The 14,916-nt window shown below is 33.4% G+C and overlaps 1 protein-coding gene across 1 annotated transcript in view; it reads right to left on the reverse strand.

Moving 5' to 3' along the window:
* SLCO6A1 (solute carrier organic anion transporter family member 6A1) overlaps window positions 1-14,916 on the reverse strand; it is a 76,138-nt gene that overhangs the window by 23,939 nt on the left and 37,283 nt on the right. The window contains exons 8-9 of the mRNA XM_074354909.1: window positions 11,285-11,480; window positions 3,644-3,797 (exon numbers count right to left, since the gene is read on the reverse strand). Coding sequence (XP_074211010.1) covers window positions 3,644-3,797; window positions 11,285-11,480 — 350 coding nt within the window. The remainder of the gene's footprint in view (window positions 1-3,643; window positions 3,798-11,284; window positions 11,481-14,916) is intronic.

The following is a 14,916-nucleotide window of genomic DNA, read 5'->3' on the forward strand; positions in this document are numbered from 1 at the left end:
AGAATTCTAAGATGGCACCTAAGATTCCCCCCACCATTTGATTAATCTGCGTAATTCGTACAACCGTGAGTTGATGGATTTTAAACCCCTTACTAAGTTATGTTATATGGCAAAGCTGACTTTAAGAAAGAGAGAGTAAACTTCACCTAATTGGGTGATACATAAAAGGAACCAGGATTCCCCTGAGGTCATAGATTTCAAAACTTGTGACAAGGGAGATCCTCTGCTACTGGCTTTGAAGATAGATGGAGTCATGTAGCAAAGAATGGGGGTGGCCTCTAAGAGTTAAAATTGGCCTTCAGCAGGCAGCTAGCAAGGAAACAGGGGCTTCATTTTTTACAGCCCAAAGGAACCAAATTTGGCCAATAATCTGAATGATCTTGGAGGTAGGTTTTTACCTAGTGCCTCTGGAAAGGAATGCAGTTCAGCCAATATTCTGATTTTACCCTGTGAGACTCTGAGAAGAGGACCCTGTAATGCCATATCTGAATTTCCAACCTGTGAGCTAATAAATGACTATTACTTAAAGACACTAAGATTGTGATAATCTGTTACTCAGCAACAGTACATTAATACATGGTGCCCTCCCCAACTCCAAAAAAAGAGAGGAGAGAGTGAGGAAGAAATAATAGCTGAGAATTCTCCAACTGATAGCCATAAACCCACAGACTAAAGATCTTCCATGAAATTCTAGCAAAATAAATATAATGAAAATCACATCTAGGCACATCAAAGCAAAATGGCTGAAAATCAAAAACTAAGAGAAAAATCCGAAAAATAGCCAAACAGCCAGAGACATAAGACAATATAATGGCATCTTTCAAATGCCAGGGCAGGGTCAGGGGGTGGGAATCATTGCCAATATAAAATTCTGTACCAAGTGAAACAGTTTTTCTTTTCAGAAGAGAAGGTGAAATATGGTTCTTCAGGAAGAAAGAAAATAATCTTGTGTGAAAGCATGGAAATGCAAGGAAACGGGGAAATACAAGTGCATACCAACTGTACAAAACAACAGTAATAATAGTATACCATTTAAAATGTATGGAGAAATAAAATATATGACAAATGTAACACAGAAGTGGGAGGTCAGGAAATGAAGTTAAAATAGTCTAAAAATGCTTCAACTGAAAGACTCTGAAGCCTTTTTATCCTTAATGCTTTGGACGAGATTGACTTCCCTCTCTATAGATAATGAGAATGAGGCTCCTGCTGGACTACAGCAGTCTCTGAAAGACACCCTGCTTCTGCTATTTTATCAACTGTTATCACTATGAAGAGCAGGTACCTGTTTTTCACTGTTAGTAAAGTGCGATTTTTCAAAAAAAACTTAGAATTCTACAGAGGTAGTGTCTCCCCCCACTCCTCTTGTAAACTTTTGCGTAGGTGTAACTGGAAAGTGCTCAATTCTAACACATTTTGTCCTTGATCATGTTTTGAATATGACCATTTAATAAGAATTATTTTAAACTACATATTTTTACTGAAAAAATATTTTACAGAGGGAATTCCATTAGCACAATTTAGATACTTAATCGTTTTTTGTGTATGGTATTTCTCTTATTTAATTTTCATTTTGTTAAAATTATTTTTATTGGTATCAATTATTTCCTATTTGAATTTAATGTATATATTCTCTATTAATTAGTTTCATCTGTATCAATTGTAGTAATAGTAGCTTCTGCTATTCTCAATTTTCCTTCAAAGCCATTATTTCTTTACCTAACCGTCCTGGGTAATTCCTAACAAATCTAATTTTTGTCAAAAATACTCTTTATTCTTTCAATTTTTATTCAGCATCAAATGTTATCACACAGTTTGAGTCACTATGTTGTGGATTATTTCTTTATTCACTGTAAATTAATTATTCATTAGATAAATGTAAGAAAAGTATGAAGATTTTTATGACATAGAAACAAATTCCTAAAAGGGATACCCCCAGAAAAAGAAAGGGGGATTGGCACTATACAGTGGATGGCCTTTTCAGCTCTTGAATATCCCATGGGATTAAAACACCAAGGTCAATCAGTTTTGCTTTATACTGTGGTGGCAGACAATGTGAACATTTAAAAAATCATTTACTTGTCAAAGTAGAATGGAGAACAACTTAGTGTGAGTATAATGAGATTTTTCATAAGTAAATAAATTGTTGAAGATGGGTAATTGACATATAGGAGCTCACATTCTTTTCTAATTCCATTTAAAGCTTTCCACAGTAATGTATTTTGAAGATTTTAAATATATTTAAAAGTAAATAAGTCATTTAAAATATATAAAATTTTAAAATTTACATAAAATAATCATTTCAAATTTAAAAGAATAATTCTGAACATTTAGTAAGAAAGATTTTTTAAAGATATGTAATCCTTTTTATATTAATATTCAATAAAAGGCTGAAGATGTATTATTAAATTGTAGGCCAGTGAAAACATGACAAAGAGGAACTAAACTTGGACAGATATGCTAATATCTTATATTAAAATGATCTGTGTGTAACAGGGAAAATAATACTGTTTTCCTGGCTACGTAACTAACACAGTACTTTATTGCCTACTAAGGGAGGTAGTATAATGACTATGGGTCAGGAAGTATACATCTTCACTGCTCTCTCCCCCTCACAAAGACTAGACAGAGAGAGGAGAGGGAAACAGAATTTTTAAAGCCTGGATCTCTACTTCCGTGTCACCTCAAGGGAGAAGCTGAAGTTACAGTCCATTGTTTAACTAAAAGCTCATTTGCGCTACTTTGGATGTAAAAACATTACCCTCGAGTCAAACAAGTAGCAGAATGGTCAACTGCTCTGCATGAAAAATTAGAAAATCTGTCTGGAGATTGATCAAAGGCCCAGAGAAATTAGGGATTTTGATGGTAATGGCCCCAAAAAATGAGCAAATAGGGGAATTTAAAATGAGTCTCAAATCATGAAAATGCCAAAGGACAAACAGGAATAACATATATTCAATTTTAAGTCATTTGTATCGTTGCCATATAAATCTTCCTTCTCTTACCTTTCTGGAGAGCACATTATATCTTTCTCATATGCTTTCAGGGTCTTATTTGTATGGTAATCTCTGGCACACAATAAAGGCACTGATTTCCACATGTGAGTTAATGTGGGGCAGAAATAGAAAGATAGCAAGAAGGTACAGTGTGGATATTTTGAATTCCTCAGGACAAAAAACTGAGTGAAAGGTGACCAGAAGATAGTGCTGTCAACCCACTGGTGTGGGAAAGACTGTGGTTTAAGATTTTGGTGGATCGGGTGCTGCTGACAGGATAGAACTAAGATAAGCTACATAAGAAGAAGACAAAGTATTCTCTTAGACTGCTTCTTTCAACTTTGCTATGGCAAGAGGTACACTATAGTCACCCACTGCTTTAAAATCATAAAATTGGAATAATGTAATATATGGAGACATATTTTAATGTGATTTTAATTACTGTTTTAATATAATTTAATCTTTTCCACTTCCAATTCTTATAAGTCCTATGTATTGTGGCCACATAAAGCATATGTTCTTCTCTTGTTTTCAAAATATAAGTAAAGGGAAAAAAGATTTTATACAGAGCTAGGAGTAAAATGTGAACACCATCTATAAGTTGCACATCTTAGTAGAGACGAAGAAGCATAATAAAAAATAATTACCTTGCTATCCTTTAATGTTTTAGAATGTGTACAACCTGCAAAGCAAGGAGAAAAATATACAATATCATCTCTTCCACATGTAGAAGAATAAAATGAAGATGAGCATTTACAATGAGAATTGCAAGGAGCTGTCAGGTTGCCCAAGTGCCCTGTTCTGTAAAAGAAGAGATTGAATGTAATTATAATACCACTGTATTATACTTATTAATGTATACATCAAGATATCAATGAAATCCATAAAATATGATTATTGAAATAATTTTAACAGCTTTATTTAGGTACAACTCACATACAGTAAGCTGTACACATTTAAAGTGTACAATTTGCATACACTTGTGAAACCATCACAATTTTTGTTAACGAACACAATCATCACCCCCAAAAGTTCCCTCGTGCCCCTTTGTCATTCCTCTGCCCCCAGCATCTGTTGATCTACTTTCTGTCACTATTCATTGGTTTGAACTTCATTGCATTTTATGATGTGGAATCATATACTATGTGTACTTTCTTTGCCTGGCTTCTTTTATGCAGCTTATCTTTATATGACCTTTGTATGCTCACATGCTTCCATGTCTCTTGGGTAAATATTGAGGAGCAGAATGTTTGAATCATATGGGTAGATGTTCATTTAACTTTTTAAGAAACTGTCAAACAGTTTTCCAAAGTGGTTGTGCTATTTTACATTCTCACCAGCAGTGTTTAAGATTTCAGTTGCTTTCCATATTCCTTGTCAGCACTTGGAACAGTCAGTCTTTTTAACTTTAGACGTTCTAACAGGAATATAGTAGTTTCCCCATTGTGGTTTTTAATATACATTTCCCTATTGACTGATGTTGGACATCTTTTAAGGTGCTTACTTACCATCTGTGTATATGATTTGGTTAATTATTTATTCAAATCTTTTGCCCATTTTTGTGGATTTCTTATTATAAAGCATTGAGAGTTCTTCATATGTCCTAGAATTCTTTAAAAGTCCTTTGTTAGATTTATGATTTTCAAATATCTTCTCAAGTCTAAGGCTTGTTTCTGCATTACCTTAACAGGATCTTTCAAAGAAAGACATTTTTCATTTGATGAAGTTCAATTTATCAATATATTTCTTTATAGATCATATGTTTGGTGTCATATCTAAGAAATCTTTGCTGAACACAAGTTTGCAAAAGTTTTCCTTATATTTTTGGAATTTTATATTTCACAATTATATCTACAATCCATTCTGAGTTAAGTATTTTACATGGTATAAGATATAGATCAAAGTTTATTTGTTTACATATAGATATCTAATTGTTTCAGCATCATTTGTTAAAATGATTATCTGTTCTCTGCTAAACTGCATATGCATTCTGTGAAAAATCAATTATCCATATATATATATGTAGGATTATTTTTAAAATCTCTATTCTGTTCCACTGACTTATTTGTCCATATTTACACCAATACTATTTTCTTGATTATTGTAGATTGACAGTAAGTCTTGAAATCAAATGATGCTAGTCCTTCATTTCTTCTTTAGAATTGTTTGTGGTTTTCCTAGGTCCTCTGCATAACTATATGAATTTAAAAGTTATTTTTCCAGTATCTAAAAACGAAAGCTTGCTGGGATTTTTACTGTGATTACACTGAATACATACATCAATTTGGGGAGGATTAACATCTTAAAAATACTGAGTCTTTAACTGCATTCATTCAATTCCCACTTCCCCAACCCCTCACCTTTGATAACCAAAAATCTGTTATCTTTTCCTATGAGTCTGCTTGTTTTTGAAGTATAATTGACCTATAACACTATGTTAGTTTCTCTTACACAGCATAGTGATTTGGTATTTCTATATATTTCAAACTGATCACTACAGTAAATCTAGTTACAATATGCCACCATACAAATATAATTCATAGTTATTGTCTATTTTCCCCACACTATGCATTTCATACTCATGACATTTATTTTGCAACTGAAAGTCTGTACCTCTTAAAAAACTCCAAAACTCCTTCCTTATTTCTTTCCTCCCCCAACTCCTTTCTTTCTGGCAACCACTTGTTTATTCTCTGTATCTAGAACTGTTTCTGTTTTGTTATGTTTGTTCATTTGTTTCTTAGAGCCCACATATAAGTGAAAACATACAGTATTTGTCTTTGTCTGAAATAGTTCACTTAGCACATTACCCTCTAGTTCCATCCATGTTGTTGCAAATAGCAAGATTTCATTTATTTATGGCTGAGTAATATTCCACTGTATATATACTACATCTTTTTTATCCATTCATCTGTTGATGGGCACTTGGGTTGCTTCCATATCTTGACTATTGTAAATAATGCTGCAATAAACATAGGGTGCATGGTTCTTTTCTAATTAGTATTTGTCTTCTTTTCTGATAAATACCCAAGAGTGGAAACTCTGGATAAAGTGGAAATTCTAATTTTAATTTTTGGAGCAATCTCAATTGCTCTGGGGCTGCAACAATTTACATTGCCACCAACAATGCATGAGCATTCTCTTTTCTCTACATCACTGCCAACACTTGTTATTTGTTGTCTTTTCGATGATAGCCATTCTGTCCAATGTGAGGTGATATCTCATTGTGGTTTTTATTTGCATTTCCTTGATGATTAGTGATGTTAAACATTTTTTCATGTGTCTGTTGGCCATCCATATGTTCTTTTTCTGAAAAATGTCTACTCAAATCCTCTGCCCATTTTTAATAGGGATGTTTGTTTTTGATGTTGATTTGTACGTGTTCTTTGTATGTTCTGGATATTAACCCCTTACCAGATATATTGTTTGCAAATATCTTTTCACATTCATTAAGCAGCCTTTTTGCTTTGTTGATGCTTCCCTTTACTGAGTAAAAGCTTTCCAGTTCTGATGTAGTCCCATTTGTTTATTTTTGTTTTTGTTTCTCTTAACTGAGGAGACATCCAAAAAATTACTAAGACCAATGTCATACAGCATACTGCCTATGTTTTCTTATAGAAGTTTATGGTTTCACATCTTACATTTAGGTCTTTAATCCATTTTTTTGAATAGTTTGAGAAGGATATGTATTAATTCTTTAAATGTTTGGTAGAATTCATCTGTGAAGCCATTTGGTCCTGAACTTTTTTGTTGGGAGTTTTTTTTGTTTTTGTTTTTTTTTATTGATTCACTTTCACTACTGATTGGTCTGTTCATATTTTCTATTTCTTCTTGGTATAGCCTTGGGAGATTGTGTATTTCTAGGAATTTGTCCATTTATTCTAGTTGCCCATATTATTGGTGCATAGTTGTTGATACTAAAGATTGTCATCAAATCACAAAGGAAGAAGAAAGAAACAAAAAGAACCTACCAAAACAACCCCAAAACAATTAACAAAATGGCAATGAGTACATACCTATCAATAATTACTTCAAATGTAAATGGATTAAATGCTCCCATCAAAAGACATAGAGTGGCTGAAAGGACACAAAAACAAACTGAAAGTGAGGGGATGGGAAAAGGTATTCCATGCAAATGGAAATGAAAAGAAAGCTGGGGTAGCAATACTTATATCAGATACAATAGACTTGAAAACAAAAAATGTTACAGGAGACAAAGAAGTATATTACATAATGATCAAAGGATCAACCCAAGAACATATAACAATTATAAATATATACACACCCAACATAGGAGAACATAAATAAATAAAGCAAATATTAACAGACATAAAAGGAGAAGTCACAATAATACAATAATAGTAGGGGACTTTAACATTCCACTTACATCAATGGACAGATCATCCAGAGAGAAAATAAAAAGGAAACACTGGCCTTAAATGACACATTAGGCCAGCTGGACTTAATGGATATATATTCAGAACATCTCATCCAAAAGCCACAGAATACACATTTTATCAAGTGCACGTGTGATATTCTCCAGGATAGATCACGTGCTAGGTGACAAAACAAGCCTTGGCAAATTAAAGAAAACTGAAATTGTATCAAGCACCTTTTCTGACCACAACACTATATGACATTAGAAATGAACTACAAGAAAAAAAACTGCAAAAAACAAAAACACATGGAGGCTCAACAATATGCTACTAAACTACCAAAGGATCACCAAAGAAATCAAAGAAGAAATCATAAAACACTTGGACACAAATGAAAACGAAAACACGATCCAAATCAGTGGGACACAGCAAAAGTAATTCTAAGATGAAAGTTTATGGTAATACAAGCCTACCTCAGGAAACAAGAAAACAGTTTCTTTTATAACTAAGTGAATTATCTTTTTCATATTGGGTGAGTTTTTTCAGCATGGTTTTCAAGGATTAGTCCAAATTACCTGTCAAATTTATGTGTGTGGGGTTATTTGTGGTAGTCCCTCATTACAATTTAAGTTTATGTGGGGATAGTTATTGCCTATTTGATTCCTGATAATGGTAACTGGTGTGTTCTATGCTTTTTTTCTTTGTTAATATTGCTAGAAATGTGTCAATTTTATTGATCTCTCAAAGAATTAGGTTTTTGTTTAATTGATTTTTACCTGTATCTTTATTATTTGCTTCCTTCAGCTTCTTTTAGGTTTATTTTGCTCTTAAATTCTTGAGATGGGAGCTCAGATTACTGATTTGAGATTTTCCTATTTTCTATTGTATGTATTTAGTACTATAAATTTCCTTCTAAATACTGTTTTAGTTTTGTCTCACAATTGTGATATATAGTAGTTTCATTTTCATTCAGGTCAGTGTAATGTATTTTCTTTTAATTTCCCTTCAGACTTCCTTTTTTACACACAGACTTTTTAAGAAGTGTGCCATTTAGTTCCAAGTGTTTGGAGATTGTCTCATTATCTTTCTGTTTTGACTATAGCTTGATTATGTTGTGGTAGGAAACACTCTGTATAGTTACAGTTCTTTTAAACTTCTGAGGTCTGTTTTATGACCCAATAGTATGGTCTATTTTGGTGAATATTCCATTTGTACTAAAAAAGAATAGGTATTCTGCTGTTGTTGACTGGAGTGTTCCATAAACAATAAAATTAGTTCAAGTTGGTTGTGTTATTCAGTACTTCTTTATTCTCCCTTGAGAGGGTAGTGATAAAGTTTCCAAGTATATTTTTGGATTTATCTTCTTTTCTTCCAGTTGTATATTTTTCCCTCTTAAATCTTGAGGCTCTGTTAGCTGCATACATAAATAGAATTTTGTTTATTCTTAGTAAATTGACCATTTTATAATTCTATGTCTCTTTATCCCTGTAATTTTCTTGGTTCTTAAGTCTGATATTAATATTTTAGCTTTCTTTTATTTAGTGTTTGTATAATTCTTTTCATCTTTTTAACTTTTAAACTACCGAAATCATTTTTTATTGTAGGATTCATATAGACTGTATTTAGTTGGGGTTTACTTTTTTATACAATCTGACAATTGCTGCCTTCAAATAGGTAGGTTTAGATTAGGGATCAATAAATATCTTCTATAAGGGGCCAAATAGTAAATATTTAGGCTTTACAAAACTTGTACTGTCTGTTGTATATCCTTTTTTACTAGAATTTATTTTTTATAACAGTTCTGGATCTACATAATAATTGACCATATGCCTCTTCTCCCCCTACACACAATTTTACACCAGAAACTAGGTTTTCTGATGAGAAATTCACAATCATTTGTATTACTGCACATATAACTACCATTTTAACATTCTTATTTGTTTAATGCAATATCTGGATCCCCTATGGGTCTATTCTATCATCTGTTTCATCTCATGGTTTTTGGCCATGTCCTTGGCCTACCCATATATATATATGTAAGAACCTTGTCAATAACATTTTACAGCTTTGTACAGTATTATCCTTCTTTGAGAGGGCTGAGTCTGTCTTTCGGCTGCTAGATAGAGTGCTGGCTGACCAAATTAATCCACTTAGAGAACAGATTAACTCCTGTCTGAGTTATAGCACTTTAGGGAAGCCCTCACTGTTAGGTCTTAACCTTACAGAAATATCAGTTGAGAACATCTGGTGTTTACCATGGTTCTTCCACAGCAGCACATTCTAAATTTGAACTCTTATCTATAGAGCATCACAATACTGGTGGAATTTTTCTCTGCTTTTTACAAGATTTCTGCTTGATTTTAGCCTCTAAGCTTCATAATTCAGCAAATGTAGTGAGTGAAAACCCAACAGAGTATTATCTCACTTGTCTACCTTTCTCCTTACTGAAATATCCTGCCCCACACCATGCCCTAATTTTTGTCTCTTTAGGTTCATAGGTCAGTCAAAAGTTGTGCCAGTTTTTTGTCATCTTACTAGGTGGTTTTTTTTTGTTTTTCCTCTCAGACCCTTTGCCAAAATTCTCAGCTTCTCGCCAATGTCTAAGAATACTAAATATCCTCAGGGAAAAAGTAACTGCAGAGGTTGCTTCTCCTCTCAAGGTTTGCCTTTCTCCAGGAATTTGGGCTTTAACTTCCTAGTTGCCTAAATAACTGTCTGATGCTCTTAAAAAGAAATCTTTTAAAACTTCATTCAGTTTTTCTAGGTGTTCTCAGTGGGAGCACTGTTCTGCATAAGCTACTCCATTGCAGCTTGAAGTGGAAGTCTTATTTTCTTTACTTATTTTACTTGCTTAGTCCTTTGGTTTCCAATTCCAATTATGTTGCCCTTATTTAACAACAATCTCTGCCTAGTTCTTTGAATTTTTGCATGTTTAACTTAGAGGAGCTATTACTTATACATACTTTCAGATGTTTTCAGTTCCATTCTCTGATAATAAGGCAGACATACCAATTCAGGAACAATGGTAAGACTGACTGTGTACAGACAGTTAGTATGGTCTTCCAGTGGCTACTCATTTTAATACAGAATTCTACTTCTAGGTTCTGATTCATTTCAATGTGTTTTTTCTTTAGACTATATGACTGCAAGTAGTCATATCACAAGCTATCATTATGACATTTCTGCCCTTTCTTTTATATGTTCATTAATTCCAAGAATGATATAAAATATGAGGGTTATTGGATAAATAATTATTAACTAAGAAATAAATTGTTAGGTTTGGATGTAAACATCTAATGTACATATATCCAGAAGGAACCCTACTTCAAAAAGACACCTGCACCCCAATGTTCATAGCAGCACTATTTACAAAAACCAAGACATGGAAACAGCCTAAATATCCATCAACAGATGACTGGATAAAGAAGATGTGGTATATTTATACAATGGAATACTATTCAGTCATAAAAAATGACAACATAACATCATTTGCAGCAACATAGATGTCCCTGGAGAATGTCATTCTAAGTGAAGTAAGCCAGAAGGAGAAAGCAAAGTATCTTATGATATCACTCATATGTGAAATTAAAAAAAAAACTTAAATATAGAACAGAAACAGACTCATAGACATAGAATACAATCTTGTGGTTGCCAAGGGGGCAGGGGATGGGAAGGGACATCGAAATTTGTAGATACTTACAGGCATATGTAGAATAGATAAACAAGGTTATACTGTATAACACAGGGAAATATATACAAGATCTTGTGGTAGCTCACAGTGAAAAAGAATACAACAATGAATATATGAATGTTCATGTATAAGTGAAAAATTGTGCTGTACTCTGGAAACTGACACAACATTGTAAACTGAATATAACTTAAAAAAAATCTAATGTACAAAGTTACACTTACCCACCATAATCTTCATTGAACCCAGCAAACGGTATTGGATCACAGTGTACAAAAATTATTAATGCAAATGCTACAAGTGATACAACAGCTGTAACCATCACAAATCTCATAAGGCATTTACAGGACATTCGCATCGTGTAAACGATGATACCTCCCAGAAACTGGCCAATTGCATCTCCTAGAATTAAAATAAATCCTAAAAGAAAAGAAGAAGAGAAAACACAGTTAAAAATAATCAGCTAAATATAGTACAGAAAATTCATACACTGATGCAATTATCTCTGCTCTAAACATACAGCAAACATAGATTAAAATCAAGAGACAGAGAAAAAACTTAGAAGTACGATAAATACCACAACAAACCTGAACCTTATAAGAAATACAAATTTGTGAGTGGGGCTGAAACTATGGGCCTAAAGGACTCTAGAAGAGTGATGGTGAAGTTTTGCTCCTATGTAGTAATGGCTCTATGAAAAGCCCAGGACTTAATCCATGTAAAACATTAAAATGAGAGGTGTCTTACTGAGAGCTATTATTGGATAACTGCCTGCATTTATGGTTTATAGCAAGAAGTATGCCCACAGTGACAAGCATTCACATAGTTTTGCTACCAAAAATGAAACCAAGCCACTCATAGGTTCTGTGAATGGATGTGAAATATTAACAATCTCACATCAATAGAACAGCAATTATGAGACATAGTTTTCTTTTCAATCAAGCATAAGGGATTAGAAAGAGGCAAGCACAAGGAGGAAAATGAGGAAGAAGAGGAAGAGAAGAAATATAGTTAGAAAGTAGTAAAACAGATGAAGATAGCACAGTAAACTCATACAATGTACAAAATAAATTATGTAAACACTGCCTAGATTTCAAAACAACTAAAGATCTATTAGTAGTGTTTTAACTCAGCTTTTTCAGAAACAGAGGCATAGCTTAGAACACTATTAAAAATATGGAAAAGTATTAACTGATCTGAACAATCAGTTATTTAAAAAGAGAAATAAGAATACTTAGAAACTAAAAATCTCTTCCCAATAATGCATGGCTTAAGTGAAAATATAATGATGAGAATTTAAAATGCTCAGAACTGAACAATAATAAAAATTATATCTAAATGTATGAGATGTTACTAAAGAAAGTCTATAAATAATGATATGTACATTATAAGGTTGTTAAGAAAATTAAATGAGTTAATATTTAAGTGCTTAGGACAGTGTCCAGCCACATAGTAAACATATGAGTGCTTGTGAGAAGGTAGACATTTATAGACAAATTCATTCATTAGAAAGCAAAAAAGTACAAATAGATTAGGGGCAATATTTATTAAGGAAACAGTGGGAACTGGAAGTGAATTGGGAGATTTCAGAGGGTGAACAATAAGGCTGCAGGTAAGGAAGTCAAGAAGAAGTAAACCACATTTTACTTCACAATCTTAGAAACTAAGGGCAGCAGGTATGACAGAAAGCAAGAGTGAGTAGACTTAAAAAAACAAGAGGACTGGATGGCAGTCTAAATACAATGTTCCCCACCCACAACACAGTATCACTGACCCAGAAGAAGACTCTAGGTTTATCCAGTTGAACTCAACAACTAGTTGGGAAAATCAAGAACATCTGTAAAGCAGAAAACTGAGAACCCAACGCAGCTAAGAAAATACTGGCTGTCAGTTTCATTATGCTAGGCAATAAGAAAATACTGGATACTGGGAGTTCAACAATTAAATAGCTGTGTCCTTGAAAGACCACCCTAAAAGGAAAAAAAAAACAGCTGAAAATCAACTGCAAAGCACAGAACTTCCAATCAACTTTCTATGTAAATATTTTACTGGTGTACAGAAAAATGCACAAATCACAATTATACATATTGACAAATTTTCAAAGTGAACATAACTATGCAACCACCACCTGGGTGAAAAATCAAACATTATCAGGAGGCCAGAGGCTCCTTTGTGCCCTTACGGGATTTCATCTAATATGGATCATTAAGTATATATATACATTATCACTTCTTTTATTGGACATGATGTTTGAAAAATTCACCCATATTTTTGTATAAAATAGATCATGCCTTCTCACTGAGGAACAGCATTCTATAGTATACACATATACTACAACTTATTCACTGTAATGTTGCCAATTGCACTGCTACTTCAAAAATTCATATACATGTCCTTTTGGAAGCATATGCATTTATGCTGGATACATTAAGAGAGGAACTTATGATGGGTATATAACTATGAGTGGAATTCCTGGTTCAGGGGACATGGATAGGTTCAGATTTTTTATGATACTGCCAAAGATATTTATGAAATGACAAGCCAATTTACACTCTCACCAGCAGAGGATAAAAGGTAAATTGCTTCATGTCCATGCCAACATGTATCTTTCATTTTAGCAATTCTGGTGAACAAGTAATGGTATCGCACTGAGATTTAACATGCATTTCACCGAGAATCGCTGAAGGTGAGCACATTTTCACATAAACACTGGCCAACTGGAATCATCTTGTATATAATGCCTGCTCAATTCTTTTGTCCATTTTTATTAGATTATCTGCATTTTTATTATTGTCAGATTTTTTTCTGTATTCTGGACACAAATACTTTGTAGAATATTTCTATTGAAAAGACTGTTTTGCATGCATCTTTACTCCTTAGCGTGACATTTGATGAATAGAAGTCCTTAAATTTAATGTAATACCACATTTTTTTTTCTTTACAGTTATGTAATATATATTGTTTAATAAATCTTTGTCTTCTCCAAGGCCATGAAAATATTTTCCTATGCTTTCTTCTAAAAAGCTTTATTGTTTTACCATTCACATTTAGATCTGCAATCCATCTAGAATTGGTATCTATGTCAATAGAGAGGTAGAGGTCAAGATTTATCTTTATTTATATGTAATATAATTACTGCTCTATTTATTGGGCAATAATTCTCCATTACCCTCTGTGCTGTACATCCTGCAAGCAGAAACACTGACCGCTTCTTGTTCTATCTTTTTAAGAATATTTGTATAGTGAACAGTCTTGGATAAATGAGATAGTGTCTCCCTTTAGAGCACTTTTGCTGTGGCTCCTTTTACTAGTGCTGTGGCTCCAATTTCAAAATACAGAATTGATAACCATATTTTGCAAGCTTGTACTGTTTATGCCCCTAAACTCCCAAAGTGATAGTGGAACACATAAACTGCTACCCAAACTATCTCCCTATCTCCTTGTGTACAGTCCAGCAGAAACAACATAGAATCCCAGGAGGAAAAGGGAAAGTCCCAATTTTGATTATGCACTTAAATGAAGAAGGAGTGGTAAGAAACGCAGTATCTCAATTCCACAGACCTTACGGCTAGTGAAAAAAATTATCAAAGGCTTGAGGTTTATAGCGGATTAACCACCAACTGAATTTAATTGTTCCCATAGCCGTGGATTTTCCATACATTGTGATGTAACTAAATTTTTGACACAGACCAATGGCACTTGATATGCTAACTTGGACATTGCCAATGTCTTCTTTTGCATCCCATTAGTACCCAAAGAAAAAGACAAATTTTCATTCATGCTACAAAGCCACAAATATACTTTTGCAGCATTCCCTCACGGGTACCTAAATTCCTCTTTCATTTACTACAAGGGA

Source organism: Camelus bactrianus, chromosome 3 (genome assembly GCF_048773025.1).
Source record: "Camelus bactrianus isolate YW-2024 breed Bactrian camel chromosome 3, ASM4877302v1, whole genome shotgun sequence".
Taxonomy (NCBI): domain Eukaryota; kingdom Metazoa; phylum Chordata; class Mammalia; order Artiodactyla; family Camelidae; genus Camelus; species Camelus bactrianus.